Source organism: Sphaeramia orbicularis, chromosome 19, assembly GCF_902148855.1.
Source record: "Sphaeramia orbicularis chromosome 19, fSphaOr1.1, whole genome shotgun sequence".
Classification (NCBI taxonomy): domain Eukaryota; kingdom Metazoa; phylum Chordata; class Actinopteri; order Kurtiformes; family Apogonidae; genus Sphaeramia; species Sphaeramia orbicularis.
In genome coordinates, this window is record NC_043975.1 from 38,014,830 (window position 1) to 38,032,438 (window position 17,609).

Below are 17,609 nucleotides of genomic sequence, written 5' to 3' on the forward strand. Positions count from 1 at the left end.
GGATCTGCGCACCCACCCCACCCCCCCCACCGCCCCATCACCACAATATTTAATCATTTCTTCCTTGTGCCAGTATCAACATTTCCTGAAATTTTCATGAAAATCCGTCCATAACTTTTTGAGTTATCTTGCTAACAAACAAACACGCAAACACACAAAGCAAAGTGATCACAATATCTCCTGGCGGAGGTAATAAATTCTCGCCTCTCTCCACAGCTATGTGGCTCAGGTATCACTCCTCGCTCCTGGAGATGCCTATATCACAATCAGACGTACTGCTCTACCTTCAGCACTGCCCAATTATGGCCATACCTCACAGTGTCTTAATTATTAAAGAACTGCAGTCATAATTCATAATGTGCACTTTGTCTTCATTTTAAAACAGAGTTTGATTGATTTAAATTGTAATGAATATGTTGCTTGCTTTGCTCTCTCTTTGTGCAGAGTTTTAACAAGTTTCTAACTCTAAAGGTCAAATAAATTGTCAAATTCTACCCTCTACTTTCCACCCTATGGATTGAACAATTTAAAGTATTACTTATTGAAACTCATCCTCAAAACTCAGTTTATTGCATCTCTTTTTAAATGACTCAAAATTGCAAAACATCTGGAAACTTCTGGAGAAGTCTGGAGTTTATCTGACACTCTTCGTAACCAGCCTATCACACGCTCTCTGCTGAAGGGCGGGGGGGCAGCGTACAGACACTTAAATAGAACAGGCTCGAACCGAAATTCTATTCAGTCTTTTTTTTTCAAGCCTGAAGCAAAAACCTATCAAGAGTCACCATGGTTGAGTGGTCCGATCAGGAGCGCAGCATCATCAACAGCATCTTTGCCAGCCTGGACTATGAAGATATCGGCCCCAAGGCTCTGTCCAGGTACAGCATCTCTCACTTCTGAGGATCTACAACAATAACACTCATGGTTAAACTAAAACTGTGCTCATCCAGTGTTTTGACCCATCTCTTCTCTTGCAGATGTCTGATCGTGTACCCCTGGACTCAGAGGTACTTCGGTGGCTTCGGAAACCTCTACAATGCTGAGGCCATCAAGACCAACCCGATGATTGCAGCCCACGGAATCAAGGTGCTGCACGGTCTGGATCGTGCTGTGAAGAACATGGATAACATCAAGGCCACCTATGCCGAGTTGAGTGTCATGCACTCCGAGAAACTGCACATCGACCCCGACAACTTCAAGGTAAAGTCTGAATTTCACTTCATCTCTGAAAAGTCTCAAGCGTCTCCCTGTCTTTAGTGCTATAATCCACAGTGCACAGCCTAGAGCTGGAGATATCAGTGTGTAGTATATTTGACCCTGAATACTCATTTATGTTTTCGGATTGTCTCATAGCTGCTGGCTGACTGCCTGACCATCGTCGTTGCCGCTAAGATGGGCACCGCTTTCACCGCCGACATCCAGGCCGCCTTCCAGAAGTTCCTGTCTGTGGTCGTGAATGCCCTGGGAAGGCAGTACCACTAAATCCAGGAGAGAAATCCTTCAGAGATTCATTCACAAAATGCTCTTATCTCCCGAGTAAAGAAATAAAAACCATTTGAAGCAAAAAAAAAAAAAACAACAACTTGATTTTTGTCTGAGTTTTTCTAATATGCGTGCGTAATTACGCACAACCATCACACTAGACTGGAGTCTGGTATTGCAAATTAACAGACACCAAGCATAGAATTAGTCGTCATAGACTGTTTTCTGCTTTTATCTCAGTCACTACTGTGGTACTTGACATTTTTGTAAAAAGCAGATATTGATGATGTGGCTCAAGTGAAACTCCAAATTAACTGCTTTTCACTTCATTAAGTTTAATCTATGAACAAATTGGATTTGAACACGATCTTTGAAACGAAAATGCACCCAGTAATCACAAAAACTCACACCAAATCGTCAAATTACTGCAACAATACTACCACACATGCAACAATGCTCGCAAACTCATCGAGTGCCTTGAAAGGTGTTATTTTTTGGTTCCATGTTTCATACAAACCATTGCTGAATATGGACACAAAGATGAAGGACACTTGCATTTTGTTTTCTCCACAGAAATAGGCCTTTTGCAGTTACGTTTTTGCCTACATGTAAACACACACACACACACACACACGCACACACACTTACACACGTGTCAACAAACCGAATAATCGAGACAACAAACAAACAAACAAACATGTAAAACAAAAGCCTAAGAAAAAGATGTGGACTATACTTCCCGATTTGAGTATTTGATGAAGGGTTATACCTTATGGTGCAAAAGCCTTTGTTGGTTTTACAGGGTTTAAACAACAAAAATGCATTTTCTTCTTTGTACTGTTTACATATTCACTGTATATTTGCAGTTGTACATTTATAACAACAGAGGCTGAAAATGGAAATGTACTATCTAACTATGAATATTGTAGAAACTATGTGGATCATCCGGACAGATAAAAAGACCATGAAAGCCTGTAGGACATGCTGAAGGTGTGTGATAGAACACAAAATAATTCAAGAAAACCTCCACATAGTCAACCTAAGAGAGATACACACCCATAACCATAAGGGTGCGGTTTGTCAAAAAACCGGAGGGGGGGATGGTTTATTTTTATTTTCTATTTTTGGTCTGAGCGGGGGGTGGGGCGGGGCAGTTAAATACGTGGGGGTGCGGTCCATAACTAACGTAACTAAAGCTGGCGTGAAAGGAAAGTAAAAGTTTACATACTTTCAACTTCCAACTCCTGGGTTGTATTTCTCTGTTATAAAGCGGATCTTACACGAAATTTTCACAACTTCTAACCTGTATCCACTGGACACACAAACGCTGGGCCTAATGAATTTGTCACGTTCCCCCCCCCCCCACCCCCCCCCCCCCCTCCCTTTTCCATTTTTTTTTTTTTTTTTTTTTTTTTTTTTTTACGGCGCCCCAGTGCATGGGGACGTTCGTGAATTTTGACACTGCGACAGTTCGGTTCACCTGAACGTTAGTGCCAGAAATGTAGGATATAGGTGTAAGAAAACTGTCACAAACCTGCCTGTTATTTACATTGGTTGGTTGCCCCCCCAGGACGAAATTCATAGAGCAGAAGTAGAGATGTAAAAGACAGAGAGGGGTTGATTCACCCCCAACAAATCGCAAATCCCAACCTGCACATAACAACCGTGCAAAAACAGCAAAGCTAAAGGTAAATTATTTTGTGCTTCATATATTATCTGTGCAGTTTTCAAATCATCCAGCATCTACCTTAACAAACATGACACAATAATGTGATTGATTTATAACTTTTACTCTTCTGTAGCGTAAAAAATTTGGTTTTGTATGTGTTATTCTGGACCTCCACACAATAAGTCATATATGGAACTATGTGGGAACAGTACAGTGTGTATAGTCGGGGCAGCTGTGGACTAGAAGGGTGGACAAGCAGTTTGTGACCAAAGTTTTCTGCCGAGATGATGTGCTGATGTGCCCATGAGCCCCTAACTCACCATTTGCTCTCCAGGCACCTGATTTGGCAGTCGTCTAAATTCTGAAGTGTGTGTTTCATTTTCAGCTGGTGATGGGTTAAATGCAGAGGTTCAGTTTGACTGTATGTTACATGTCCATGAGTATGTTACATACTGGCATTTTTGACACACTATAAATTTGTCTTAATGCGACATTAATTCCCAACGTTTTAAAAATGACACTAATAAAACAGAACACTTTTGGATTATTTATTCTTTCAACATAGTTCTGTCCTCAATCCATGTGGATTTCAGAACCAGAGACAGCTCCACTTTGGTTCTTTATTTTAGCACCACAGACAGCTCCTGGTCCTGATCCCACTGCTATAACAGATGCATGAACTCAACCTACACATGGGTCGTGCTCATAAGAGTCGGGTTTGAGAGCCAGTGCTTTATAGTGAATCAGAAGAGCCGGCTCCCATCGATGGGAGCCAGCTCTCCAATCCCCCCCCCCCCCCCCCCCCCCCTTTCGCTGCACAGCTCTCTCGCTCTCGGTGGCTTAGCACTTCTCACTGTAGAACTTTGTTTTGATTGGTCACGTGTCCGTATCCTCACATGTGATTGGCAGCATGGTGGCCATGCAGCCAATTACATTATATGAAAACAGAGGGGGCACCAAAAAGCACCTCCTGTCTTTTCTTTGGCATGGCTTCTTATTGCCGTGCTTTTATTCCCGACTTCTCTTTCGTCGAGAAGCCTCTTCACGTCATTATTCCACCCAAGGCTCCGTCTCACCATGCTTTGAAGTAGACTTCTTAGACATTGGACGCCTTTTCCTCGATGAAGTCTCTTCTTCTATCCCCTCCTACTCTAGCTCTACCTGATCCTCGTAAACCCTTTGTTCAGTTCATCGATGAGAAAGACGGATGCATGACTTCTGTCCTTGTACAGGACCATGGTGGACGCTTCAGGCCATGTGCTTACTACTTCTCTAAACTTGGTTCTGTTGCAGCTGGCCTACCCCATCCGTCTCCGCGCCTCACGTGATGTTCTTTATTCTCCTCTTCCTCTGTTTGTCCCTCATGCTGTCTCTGCTTCTAACTAAAAACAAGAAAAGCACTCGGAGAGCGCAGACCTCCGCCATGACGGATCTGCGCACCCCCACCCCACCCCACCCCCCCATCACCACCAATATTTAATCATTTCTTCCTTGTGCCAGTATCAACATTTCCTGAAATTTTCATGAAAATCCGTCCATAACTTTTTGAGTTATCTTGCTAACAATCAAACACGCAAACACACAAAGCAAAGTGATCACAATATCTCCTGGCGGAGGTAATAAATTCTCGCCTCTCTCCACAGCTATGTGGCTCAGGTATCACTCCTCGCTCCTGGAGATGCCTAATATCACAATCAGACGTTGCTCTACCTTCAGCACTGCCACACTTATGGCCATACCTCACAGTGTCTTAATTATTAAAGAACTGCAGTCATAATTCATAATGTGCACTTTGTCTTTATTTTAAAACAGAGTTTGATTGATTTAAATTGTAAATGATATGTTGCATTGCTTTGCTTTCCCTTTGTCCAGAGTTCTAACTAGTTTTCTAACTCTAAAGGTCAAATAAATTGTCAAATTCTACCCTCTACTTTCCCCCCTATGGATTGAACAATTTAAAGTATTACTTATTGAATCTCATCCTCAAAACTCAGTTTATTGCATCTCTTTTTAAATGACTAAAATTGCAAAACATCTGGAAACTTCTGGAGAAGTCTGGAGTTTATCTGACACTCTTCATCTCCAGCCTATCACAGCTCTCTGCTGAAGGGTGTGTGTGTGTTTGTGTGTGTGTGTGTGTGTGTGTGTGTGTGTGTGTGTGTGTGTGTGTGTGTGTAGCGTAGAGACACTTAAATAGAACAGGCTCGAACCGAAAAAACTATTCAGTCTTTTTTTTTTTCAAGCCTGAAGCAAAAACCTATCAAGAGTCACCATGGTTGAGTGGTCCGATCAGGAGCGCAGCATCATCACCAGTATCTTTGCCAGCCTGGACTATGAAGATATCGGCCCCAAGGCTCTGTCCAGGTACAGCATCTCTCACTTCTGAGGATCTACAACAATAACACTCATGGTTAAACTAAAACTGTGCTCATCCAGTGTTTTGACCCATCTCTTCTCTTGCAGATGTCTGATCGTGTACCCCTGGACTCAGAGGTACTTCGGCGCCTTCGGAAACCTCTACAATGCTGAGGCCATCAAGATCAACCCGATGATTGCAGCCCATGGAATCAAGGTGCTGCACGGTCTGGATCGTGCTGTGAAGAACATGGATGACATCAAGGCCACCTATGCCGAGTTGAGCGTCATGCACTCCGAGAAACTGCACATCGACCCCCGACAACTTCAGGGTAAAGTCTGAATTTCACTTCATCTCTGAAAAGTCTCAAGCGTCTCCCTGTCTTTAGTGCTATAATCCACAGTGCACAGCCTAGAGCTGGAGATATCAGTGTGTAGTATATTTGACCCTGAATACTCATGTATGTTTTCGGATTGTCTCATAGCTGCTGGCTGACTGCCTGACCATCGTCATTGCCGCTAAGATGGGCACCGCTTTCACCGCCGACATCCAGGCCGCTTTCCAGAAGTTCCTGTCTGTGGTCGTGAATGCCCTGGGAAGGCAGTACCACTAAATCCAGGAGAGAAATCCTTCAGAGATTCATTCACAAAATGCTCTTATCTCCCGAGTAAAGAAATAAAGCCCATTTGAAGCAAAAAAAAAAAAAAAAGCTTTATTTTTGTCTGAGTTTTTCTAAAACGCGTGCGTAATCACGCACAATCATCACACTAAAGTCTGGTATTGCAAATTAACGGACACCAAGCATAGAATTATTCGTCATGGTAAATTATATTCAGTACAATTATGTTTTTGGTTTTGTGGCAATTATTTAAGTAAATTTCAAATAAAAATGTTTGAAATAAAATCTACTCATTGCAGTTAAATAAACATTAGCATTCTGTTTATTTAATTTCAAACACAGAGAATGTTGAGTAAATTCAAATCAATGTAATCAGGCAATTTTTAAATGAAAAGCACTTCCCACCAAAGTGCTTTTTTAATGCAGCAGGCTATTATCACATGACATTTCAAAAGAGTCCAGAATGCCCATCTTCTTCCTCATTGCTCATCTTGCACAATTCCTGGTTGGCTAAAGTAAGGAAAAATTTTTTTTTCACTGAGCTATTACACTCTGAAAAATAACTCAGGGCCTTAGTAAATATCACAATAATATGAAGGTATACTATCTTAATAAAATCTGTGAAAATCACTTAAGTTCTTATTTGAGTTGGACGCACCAAAATAAATGCTTAAAAATCCAACAGTTTACGTTCATTTCACAAAAAGAAATGAGTATTTGAGTAACTAATTATATTTTTTAAGATATCCACTTATACTCATCAGTTTGAAGAACTTTAATTATTACTCATTCTAACTCTTTAGTCTTCATCTCTAACAACAACTTAAAAAAAAGTGAGTAACTTTTATTACATAGAACATCGTGATGTGCACCATTTGCATATTGTGGCATGTTTGCTGCTGTGCATTGTGGGTATTGGCCATGTTGCTTGTTTATGTGTTGTTTTTCTGTGCAGGGGTTCAGCAGGGTTGTGGTGTTGGTGTGAATTTGGGGTTAATGTGTGTATGGTAATGTTTATAGGCCTTTTTGTGATTGTTTTGTATTTTTGTTGAGTTGCACCATTAGTGAGAGCCAACGGCTGAACAATGCCCTAACAGTTCATCTTCAATTGCTGTTTCATTACATTCTATCAGTGATTTTAAATGACCTCACATCTTTCAAATTAATCCAATAAATATAAGTGTAAGCATATTTCTCTGAGTAAATTGAGTAGAGCATAATTAAATTTCTTAGAGTGTAATCATTCTTAAGATAAAAGAATATTTAGATCTAATTAATTGCCTTGATTGAATTCAAATTGATACACTGATCAATGTATACAATCATCATCTACTGTCTTGTTCTTTGAAGAGAGCAGATGAGTTTTTCTGAGCTCTGCTATCTGCTGCTTTTTTCCTGCCTCCCCCACTCTGCTTTGGCCTTGCAGTGTCTCGTCTGACTTACTTTACTTTTGAATCCCCTGCTTGTTGAGCTCTCGAACAGCAAATATGGAATTGCTCAACTGGTCACTCAGTGCAATTGACACGATTTTTTCATCAAGGAAGAATGGTCATGGGGAGCCCGCCTGCCCTGATGGGACAGATACGCTTGGGACAAGTGGAGGGTGGTCTGTCTGTCTGCCTTGTCGGTGGAGGACATCGAAGACATCTACCTATTTGGATTTATGATAGCGGGACACCTTCTGATTGGTCTTGGAATGGCCCTGATCTATCGCAAAATCAGCAAGACAGCAGCATGCAAAGAGACCCCGCTGCTTTCGGTGGAAACTGAGAAGCACTTCGGAGCAGTGAGTGATAATGTGAAGGGATTACAACGGGTGGTGATGGAGACGGGGGAGAGTGTGCAAGACCTGGCCGGACGGGCTGCAGACTCGAATAAGAAGTTGGATTATATCACGGGTCAGTCTGCAGAGGGATTGAGAGCAACCGTGGAGGGGCTACGTCAATCTGCTGGACTGAAAGAAAAAATCGAGGGATTGTGCAGGGACCTTACTGGTTGAAGATGCTAAGGAATGCTGAGGCCAGGTATAACAAAATTAAGTTATACTAAATTTATGCAGTAATCAAGTTTCCCCCATGGCCTAAATTGTTTTCCCCTGAGAGCTGAGGAAGCAGTAGATTCTTCTCAAATCTACTCCCCCTGCAGTCAAAACATCTTCCATGGCCAGGACAACAGTAGGACTGGACTGATAAGAACTGAATCTGAACTGAACTGGAAGAACAGAGTGACGCCACTGGAGTCCCTTTATCTTCGCAAACACATTCCACAGTTATTACACAGTTCAAGCATCTCCCCTACCCCCACTGTTTTTTTCACGTCTGCTGTCTGCCTAATGTTCACGCTGTCCCCCAATTCCCTTCAAATTCATGAAAAAATTCCAGCATGTGTCCACGTGTACTGTGTGAAAACTGTATGATGTCTTATATTTGTGCTTTGCATTATCTTCTGTTCTTCACTGCAATTTCGAAGAAAGGGTTTTGTGGTAGCGCTCTAGTTGTACTCTGTACTAGGAGCAGCGGCCCGATGTCCCTAATCATCGAACTCACTTTTGTTTGATGTACTTTGTACTGTCAAATGACAATAAAGGCAATTCTGATTCATTGCTCAATTGTATGACATTGAAATGTGAAGAAATTTTTATAAGTACTATTTACGCATTAAGAAGTTTATCTTTTTCATATAAAATCAATATTTTTGTTTAGTTTTTAATTTATTCCATTTAGTTTAGCATTCAAATCTACTCATATTAAGTGAATAACTATTAAGGGCTTCATTTAATTAACATTTACTCAATACCAAACAGAGTGAAATTTAATTAATAATATTGATTGTAATGTGTTGCCTTAATTTTATTGAGTAGATAGGGGGTATCTTTTTTTTTTTTTACAGTGCATGTTTAAGTTGTCATTTATATTAATAAATTTGTTTTTCTCCCTTCAGCACCATGCATTTGAGTCCTCTCCTTTCCACCCTCGTGTCCAGCCCAGTCTCATATGAAAATGTGAAATAGCTACATTTATCCACAGTGCAAAATGTATCTACTACATTTTCCACTGAGAATGAAAGGAGTGACTGCCATGATTTTATTTTGAGAAGCCAAGCTGCAAGCGGTCACGTGACCCGTCTGCAGGCCAATGGAAAAGAATGGGATAAAAAAACATGAACATTTTACAATTTTCAGGCCCTAATTGTGAAACTGGTACATTTTGCATTGTGGATAAACGTAGCTATTTCACATTTTGATATGAGACTGGGTAGTCGTGTCATGTTTATTCTTTCACCATAGTTCTGTCCTCAATCCATGAGACAGCTCCACTTTGGCTCTTTATTTCAGCACCACAGACAGCTCCTGGTCCCGATCCCACTGCTATAACAGATGCATGAACTCAACCTACACATGGGTCATGCTCATAAGAGTCAGTTCTGAGAGCCGATGCTTTTTAGTGAATCAGAAGAGCCGGCTCCCATCACTTCCCAATTTTTCCCCCTTTCACTGCTCAGATCTCTTGCTCTCAGTGGCTTAGCACTGCTCACCGCAGAACTTTGCTTCGATTGGTCACGTGTCCGTATCCTCACATGTGATTGGCAGCATGGTGGCCATGCAGCCAATTACACTATGTGAAAGCAGAGGGGGACGGACCCTCCACCATGGTGACTAAGAGACAGCGGTGAGAAGGAGATTCAACTGTGTAGTGAAGACTGGTAATAAATATAAGTGACACATGTTAAAAAAAAAAAAAAAAGAAGAAGAAGAAGAAGCAGTATCTGGCTGCAGTTTAAAGACGTTGGAAATAACAGAACAATGTTCCTTCACTGTAAAATGAAAATCATAGTAAAGGCAGATTCCACTGCTAAGAGACACATCTGAATGGTCTGCATCTGTTTTTAGGTCTGTTCCTTTTCTGGTTCTGTTCTGTTGATTTGTTTTGTTAATTCATTTGTGTGTAATTTAAAGTTTTATTAAAACAATAAAAAACAGTAAGAATGCTTTTGTGACAGAAAAAATGCACAAACATGAAGCATTTATAAGGCTTCTCATAAAAACACTGGATGCCGAAGGGTTATTAACATGTAAATGCTTCATAATTGCTAAGTTCTAAAGGCTTAAACATTAGGTTACAAATAATACTAAATTAAGAGCCATTTAGGAGCTGAAAGAGCCTTTCTTTGGGAGCCTAGTCAAAAGAGCTGGCTCTCTGAGAAGAGCTGACTTTCCCATCACTACTGCACATCACCTCCATTAATTAAACACAACATGAAGGTTTTTATTTTTATTATTTTTTTCATTATTTTTACAAAACATTAGACTATAGCAACAATCAAACATGTATTTAACATATTGGCTCATAATTGTGCCATATATTAGCGTGTCATCAGAAAACAAGTGGCTGACTCTTATCTGTATTTCTCTGCAAGCACAGCTGCAAAAGCTGATAGGTATTTGTCCATTGCTGCATGTGTAACCGGTGTGAAGTCTTCGCCCAAGAAACAGGCCAGAGCGACGAGCATACAGTGTGAGAAAAGCTGCAAGAAAAGAAGAAAAGAAGGAAAATGATTTATGATTGACAGAAGAATGAAGAGCATTGAATCATTTTAGTCACATAAATCCATATTTTTGCCATGATGACATTTTGGTGTGCCAATGAAATAGATGAGTAGGATTAAAAACCACGCTATGAGGCTTTGATTTGTTTAACAGATTATCAAATGTGAGGTTTGCAATGAAGAAGCTTCAGGAAATGAACAAATACTGGTTGGAAGAGGGTGAAAATAGCCAACAGCCACACCCTGCCACCTTCCTGTGAACTTGATTCTTGGTTAATTAATAAATGCAACATTTACTTGACGAAATAAGCTAAAGGGGGATATAATAAATACTCAAACTCAAATTTCAGCAAAAAAATTAAATATATAATATTAATATAGAAATATATAGAGCAAGGAAATATTTGTATTAATTTTAAGATTTTTAATTTTAATTTTAAGTTTGATGGGTCGAGTTGCAACAAGAAAGTCATTGCTGAGACTTCAGAATAAGAAAAAGAGTCTTGCCTGGGCCATGAAACACCACCAGTGGACTACTGAAGACTGGAAGAAGGTGTTATGGACTGATCAAACCTGCAACTCAAAGTCTTCTCTTCACAGTTGAAACTGAGACTTGCTTACTACAACCACTACTGAGCTGTGCTTGAAGCTGTTGTCCTGTGAGTCGCCTATCACTCCAGCTGTTGACTCTCAGAAACTTGTCTTCTGATTCTGTTGTGTCTTTGGGTCTGCCAGACCTCTTCCTGTCAGCATTACCCTCAGTTTCTGAGTGTCTTTTGATGGTGAAGGAAACTGGACTTACTGACACCTTGACTTTCTAGGCAATTTCTCTGTAGGAAAGACCTACATTTTTCAGTGTTTTGATGGTCTGTCTCTCTTCTATTGTTAATTGCCTTTTCCTCGCCATTTTATAGTAACACACTACTTTCTGCAGTACAATACTGTTCAAATAATGCTCACAACTGTATGGTACCAAAGTGTGTTCCAACACTGCTTTTATGTAGACAGAGGGGGTTGTAAGTAATTCAGAAACGTTGGGACACCTGTAGGAATTGGTAGCACCAACTTTTGAGGCTTGATCAACCTCCATTGCTGCAGCACTGCTTTAAGTTGTTAACCCATTTCTTGTTTACCTTTTTGTAGAATTCTGAAATGTACATTATTTTTCAGTTTTGTTTAACCTTACCTTTTTTCTTTTTTACCTCTGGCAGTTCACCGCTTACCTTTGTACCATTTCAAGCTGTTCATTGGGCTTGAACTGCTTGAATTTCAATACAAAACTGGAAAAATTGGGGTGTTCTAATACTTTTGACCGGTAGTGTATATTTGACAAAACTTTAATAATAATGATTAAAAGGTTGTTCACAAAAATGTGTCGCATATAGTTGCAATATACTAAATACATTTATTATAATAAGCAATGTGTACCATTTATGGGACTTTTGATATAATTCAATAGATATATTTTATTTTTTGACAAACGATGTAGATGTAAATAGGTGTGTCTGGCATTTTACTGAGCCACACACACACACCTATTTTTAAAAATAAATCCAAAGTGGGGAAAACAGATAGGATACCAGAACATGTCCTTTGACATTTTGGATGAAATTCCTTACTATGATAAAATAAATCCTCAACCCCAGAACATGCACCTTAAAATTACTGGGAGTGATCCGGAGCTGGTAGGCGTGCAGGATCTGCAGAGGAGCCAGGGTGACGGTCAGTTGACTGATGTCTTTGGCTCCTTCTGCGATGGCCAGGACTATCTTCTTTCCATGCGATCGCAGGTGGGCGGAACGTGGTCTGATGTCTAGATGGGAAAAGTAGGTTTTGGTTCCAGGGAAAGTGACCAACATCCTGTAGAAGATGTGAACAATGAAAACAGTGAAACTGAACAAAAACTGGTTTCATTCTGACACTTGGACTTTAACCCTTTCATGCACGAATTATGAGAACCTTAATCAAAATTTTATCCTGAGTGTTTTTATTCCTCTTTAGGCATGAAAAAAACAATGTGATTGAAAATTTTCTTCTGAAAAATAAATATAAATAAATAAATAAATAAATAAATAAATAAAATAAAAATAATTAAAAAAAAATTAAAAAATACATAAAAAACAATAATGAAAAAAAAAAAAAATTCTTATGAACCTTTTTTTCATGAAGTTGCAAAAATGTCCACTCAATTGGACACCATGTGTTTCATTTTTGACACAGAGAAACATGTATTTACTGATAAATTGTGTGAAAACTATGGGGAGGGCTTATGATTCTGGAGGTTTATGCTCAGGAGAGATCTACATAATCTTACCAGTTCATGTCAGAAAAGATATGTAGTGTCTTAAAACTTTAATAAAGATATGTGTAAAAAAAACCAAACCAAAACAAAACAAAAACCCCGAAAAGAACAGCAAAGTCCATGAATATACAAGAGAACAGCTGTAGAATAGCTGTCCACCGTAGTGACCAGTATGCATGAAAGGGTTAATGTACTTTATCATGATTCAGTTGTTTTAGATGTTTTTCCCATGTTTTTCTGAGGTACACTGAAGAACAATGATAAGCATTTTATAGGTTTCAAACACTTTTATTGGCAAATTAATGGATGAATGAATGGATGAATGAATGAATGAATGGATGAATTGATGGATGAATGAATGAATGAATGAATGAATGAATGGATGGATGAATGGATGAATGAATGCATTGTTTATTTTGGTTTGTACATTAATCATTGCACTTAGTACAATAATTATAATTAACATAAAAACCAAAAAAGGAGTAGACAAAAAGCAAAAGCTTATTTTTTTGCTTATCCTTTTCACCTGATGCACTGCTTACATTAAATTAAATGCATCAAGCATTCTCATTATAACCCAAAAAACTCAACAAGAAAAACATATCTACCATCTCAACTTAATATTCCTGAATGAGTTTATACTTAAGGCATTTTTTAAAAACTTTGTCAAAGAAGTGACCAACTTAAATTCATCATCATCATCATCATCATCATCATCATCCATAAAAATATATAAAACATATATAAGAAGGCAGGGCTTAGACGTCAGCCCCTCATCCAAGCCTACAAAGGAAATTGTTGAGAGCATCCTCACCAGCACCATCACAGTGTGGTATGCCAACACCACGCTGGCTGAGAGGAAAATGCTGCAGTGAGTAATTAAGACTGAGGAGAGGGTCATTGGCTCGGACCTCCCCTCCATGGACACCATTTGCAAACAGTGCTGCTGGAAAAAAGCACAGAGCATCCTCAGAGACCATCACCATCCAGCTCGTGCTCTGTTCCAGTGGGTGGAGTTGGGTTACAACCTAAGACACTGCAGGCTGGTGAGCATCAGCACTCACAGGACCCGCCTCCACAACAGCTTCTTCCCAGCCACAGTCAGACTAGTGGCACAAGACATTACGGAGGGTAGGAAGTACCCCAGGACACGAGTCCCTCATGTCCCTCACACTGTCACAGACACTTAACTAATACCATGCTCTTAACTGAATGTGCATTAACCTGCTCTATGTCCTAGTACTTTTAATTGAAATGTGCAATAACTTGTTTTTACCTCTGGGTCATTCCATCCCAAATCAACCAGGATTCAGAAAGTGCCCCACATGACCCCCCCAGAAAATTCTGAAAAAATTCTCACTTGTTCACCTACCAGATAAATGAACACATCCAAAATTTTAATGTCATATCTGTAATAGTTTAGGAGATACAGCCCTTTGAAAATTAATGTTTTTTTTTTTTGTTTTTTTTTTGTAATTCTGCAAATTTGCTTTTCGGCCAAATTTGAGGAACTATATCTCCTTAGGTATTCAAGCCACACCGCTGAAACTTACTGTCTGGGGTGAAATCCCCCTGAAAAGACCATATTTTGCATCAAAATAATTGTAGGTGCCTTCATGTTTGGTCCATGAGTCCTTGAAATCAGGCGAAAAAGATAATTCTTCAAAATGACCTCTCTCTTCAGGCTTGCACTGTGCCACAATGGATGAATGTAGAGACCTAATTTTTTTTTGCATGGATTGTTATGGTCAAGATGCAACAATATACTGCAAAAAGACTACATTTCAATGAGAAGTGTTGCTGTGAGGCAATGAATAAAATGGGTCGATTTCAATTTTTCACAAAAATACTCTTTATTTGAGCACCCAAATTACCATGTGGCCAGTTAATGAAAATTTTGGCACAGTGCAAGCCTGAAGAGAGAGGACATTTTGAAGAAGTATCCTTTTCGTCTGATTTCAAGGACTCATAGACCAAACATGAAGGCACCTACAATTATTTTGATGTAAAATAAGGTCTTTTCAGAGGAATTTCACCCCAGACAGTAAGTTTCAGCGGTGTGGCTTGAATACTTAAGGAGATATAGCTCCTCAAAGTTGGCCGAAAAGCAAATTTGCAGAATTAAAAAAAAAAAAGCAACATTAATTTTCAAAGGGCTGTGTCTCCTAAACTATTACAGATATGACATTAAAATTTTGGATGTGTTCATTTATCTGGTAGGTGAACAAGTGTGATTTTTTTCAGAATTTTCTGAGGGGGTCATGTGGGGACCATTGGTTGAATTGCCATGGAATGACCCCTCCCAGTACTCTTACTATTATTATTATTATTATTATTACTATTATTATTATTATTATTATTATTATTATTATTATTATTATTATTGTTACTTTTTTCTGATCAGTACTCTAATTTACAAATGTGCACTTGTGTTTGTCTGTGCAATAAGTGTTTTTATATGTTTTATCTGTGTTTAAGTTTTGTTTCTGTTTTTTTATTCATATCTTTTTCTAACTCTTTTTCTAACAAGAATTCCAATGTACCTATACTGCTATGTATCTGTGCAAATGGCAAATAAAGTCTATTCTATTCTACAAACTAAAAATATCCCTATGAACTTATAATATCCCTATGAACTTATAATATCCTATATGATTAGCAATTTAATCCCTCATCTTCCATATATCTATTTAGAAATAACTTTATTTACCTCTTTTTAAATATATTTATGTTTGTACTTTATCTCTTGCTCCAGACTCTTCCACAAAGTTCTCCACAGCTTGAAATGCACATTATTATTATTGTTGTTCTTACTTTATACTTTTTAAAATTTAGAAATCCCCTTTGATTATAGCATCATTCTCTTTCTATATATTATATTATATTTTTTGGCAGTAGATTATTTCTTGCTTTGTACATTATTTGTGCTGTTTTAAATTTAACCAAATCCATAAATATCAATGTGCGTGACTTTATAAATAGCAGGTCTGTGTGTTCTCTGTATCCTGCTTTGTTTATTGTCCTTATTGGTCTTTTCTGAAGTATGCATGTTGGCTGTGGAGTGCTTTTTTTTTTTTTTTTTTCAGAGATGTTTCCTCAGACCCCCACACAGTAGGATAGATGCATTTTTTACAAAAAGTCCATTTGTACCATCGCAAAAATGTTTGGCCACCACTGTAGTTATGTAAAGCATGTATTATTTGTGTGTGAAATACTATATTAAAAACTTGCTTATTATCCAGTCTTTAAGGCTTTGTGTCTTTAAAGATGGCCACTCACTATCACTATTTGAATATTTCTCTGTTCTGATCTTAAATCATTATCTCATCTTGGAGTGCCTACTATCAAGATTTGCATGGACTGATGCAAAGATTCACGCCTTTCTGTGTGTGCATATAAACATCATCATGAAGACAAGGAGCTCAGGAAGAATGTCAACAATCCCTCTGAAAGTCTGGACTTTTGTCATCATATAACAGACTTTAAATTATGTATTAGGTTCAAGATGATTGTGTTTCACATGATATGACTCAAAGACATAACAGGCCACGTTCTGGTTGTAAACAATATTTGAGCACATGCGCAAGGCTGCATTAAATTACTGGTAATGATCGTCTATTTTAGATTGTCTAAAATGAAAAAAAGTTGAGTCAGATTCAACTGTCTGCTCAAACGAAGTATTTAAAGTTTATTTAAGGTGTAGAGAAAGCTGACTTTCCAAACTGAAAGTCAGAGTCCACATAGAGAGACGCACAGATTGTTGCCTACCTGAGAAGGGCGTCTGAACCGATATCTTCAGCCACTGGAATCAGTCTTTCCCATAGTTCTCGAATCAGTTTTTTCTCTTTGTCTCTTAGCATCGCCGCCTATTGCACTGGGCAGAATCTGCGAAATAAACGGCGGTCAACCTCTAACTAAATATCCAGAGTGTGAAGTCAGAATGGAGCCACAGGAAAGTCGTGCGTGATATTCGTTAATCAACCATTTTATCACAGAATTCACTAAAACGCAGGCACGTATCTTAAATTAAGTGATAGAGGGGTAAGAATTTCTAATGTGTGAGGAATAGGAGGGGTAGTGGTCTCTCAGTGGTCTTGGCAGCCGTGCGTCCAGGAGGTGCGGCTGGTTCTTCCCTCTGCGTTATCGGGCTGCGGCCAGAGCAGGGTGGAGGCTGCGCACCGCCGCGCTATCTCCGGCTTCATGTGCGTCACACTGAAGGGTTTTTAACGCAGGAAGACCACTTTTTTTTTTTTTTTTACACTTTTGTGGTTTTCCTTTGTGGCTTTTGAGGTCTTCGTTGTGATGAATGAAAACACAAATAAACAAGCTCAAAATGTGTCCGTAAACATAATATTTTTTGTTTCATTCCTGTCAGTTTGAGAATCCACTCACCTTTGAGTTACATATTCATTTTTGTTGAAGAGGATATTTTACATACTTAAAGCCACTATAAATAGTCAGAGAGGCTGAATTAACACTTGAATGTCAATGAAAAAAAAAGCAACGCTTGTTTGATAAAATACAATAAAAGTACAGTTTCAACAAATATTAAATTTAATTTAACATTTTTAGATGATGTAAATATTAAGTTTTCCATAATTTGAATTCACTGATCTTAATCTTTTTCTTTACAATA

The 17,609-nt window shown here is 38.8% G+C and overlaps 3 protein-coding genes across 3 annotated transcripts; 2 read left to right on the forward strand and 1 right to left on the reverse strand.

Annotated features, from left to right (window-relative positions):
- Positions 1–717: 717 nt before the first annotated feature.
- LOC115439368 (hemoglobin subunit beta-1-like) lies at positions 718–1,570 on the forward strand. Its single transcript, XM_030163205.1, has 3 exons — positions 718–878; positions 978–1,200; positions 1,354–1,570. The coding sequence occupies exons 1-3, from the start codon at positions 787–789 to the stop codon at positions 1,480–1,482; spliced, it is 444 nt and encodes a 147-aa protein (XP_030019065.1). The 5' UTR covers positions 718–786; the 3' UTR covers positions 1,483–1,570.
- A 3,782-nt stretch (positions 1,571–5,352) lies between these two features.
- LOC115439367 (hemoglobin subunit beta-2-like) lies at positions 5,353–6,216 on the forward strand. The gene is given in 4 exon segments (XM_030163204.1): positions 5,353–5,515; positions 5,615–5,822; positions 5,824–5,838; positions 5,992–6,216. Coding segments are annotated over 4 exon segments (444 nt in total). The 5' UTR covers positions 5,353–5,423; the 3' UTR covers positions 6,121–6,216.
- Positions 6,217–10,175: 3,959 nt separating this feature from the next.
- hbae4 (hemoglobin alpha embryonic-4) lies at positions 10,176–17,133 on the reverse strand. Its single transcript, XM_030163206.1, has 3 exons — positions 16,742–17,133; positions 12,327–12,531; positions 10,176–10,650 (listed from the first exon to the last, which is right to left on the reverse strand). Exons 1-3 carry the CDS (start codon positions 16,831–16,833, stop codon positions 10,522–10,524), a joined length of 426 nt encoding a protein of 141 aa, XP_030019066.1. The 5' UTR covers positions 16,834–17,133; the 3' UTR covers positions 10,176–10,521.
- Between the last annotated feature and the right edge of the window lie 476 nt (positions 17,134–17,609).

Coding starts and splice junctions, on each gene's coding strand:
- hbae4 (XM_030163206.1), bottom strand. CDS start 16,833: ATGCTAAGAGACAAAGAGAAAAAACTGATTCGAGAACTATGGGAAAGA. Junction 12,532..16,741: donor GGTTCAGACGCCCTTCTCAG/GTAGGCAACAAT, acceptor CATCTTCTACAG/GATGTTGGTCACTTTCCCTG. Junction 10,651..12,326: donor TCACTCCCAGTAATTTTAAG/GTGCATGTTCTG, acceptor CTTTTCTTGCAG/CTTTTCTCACACTGTATGCT.
- LOC115439368 (XM_030163205.1), top strand. CDS start 787: ATGGTTGAGTGGTCCGATCAGGAGCGCAGCATCATCAACAGCATCTTT. Junction 879..977: donor GGCCCCAAGGCTCTGTCCAG/GTACAGCATCTC, acceptor CTTCTCTTGCAG/ATGTCTGATCGTGTACCCCT. Junction 1,201..1,353: donor TCGACCCCGACAACTTCAAG/GTAAAGTCTGAA, acceptor ATTGTCTCATAG/CTGCTGGCTGACTGCCTGAC.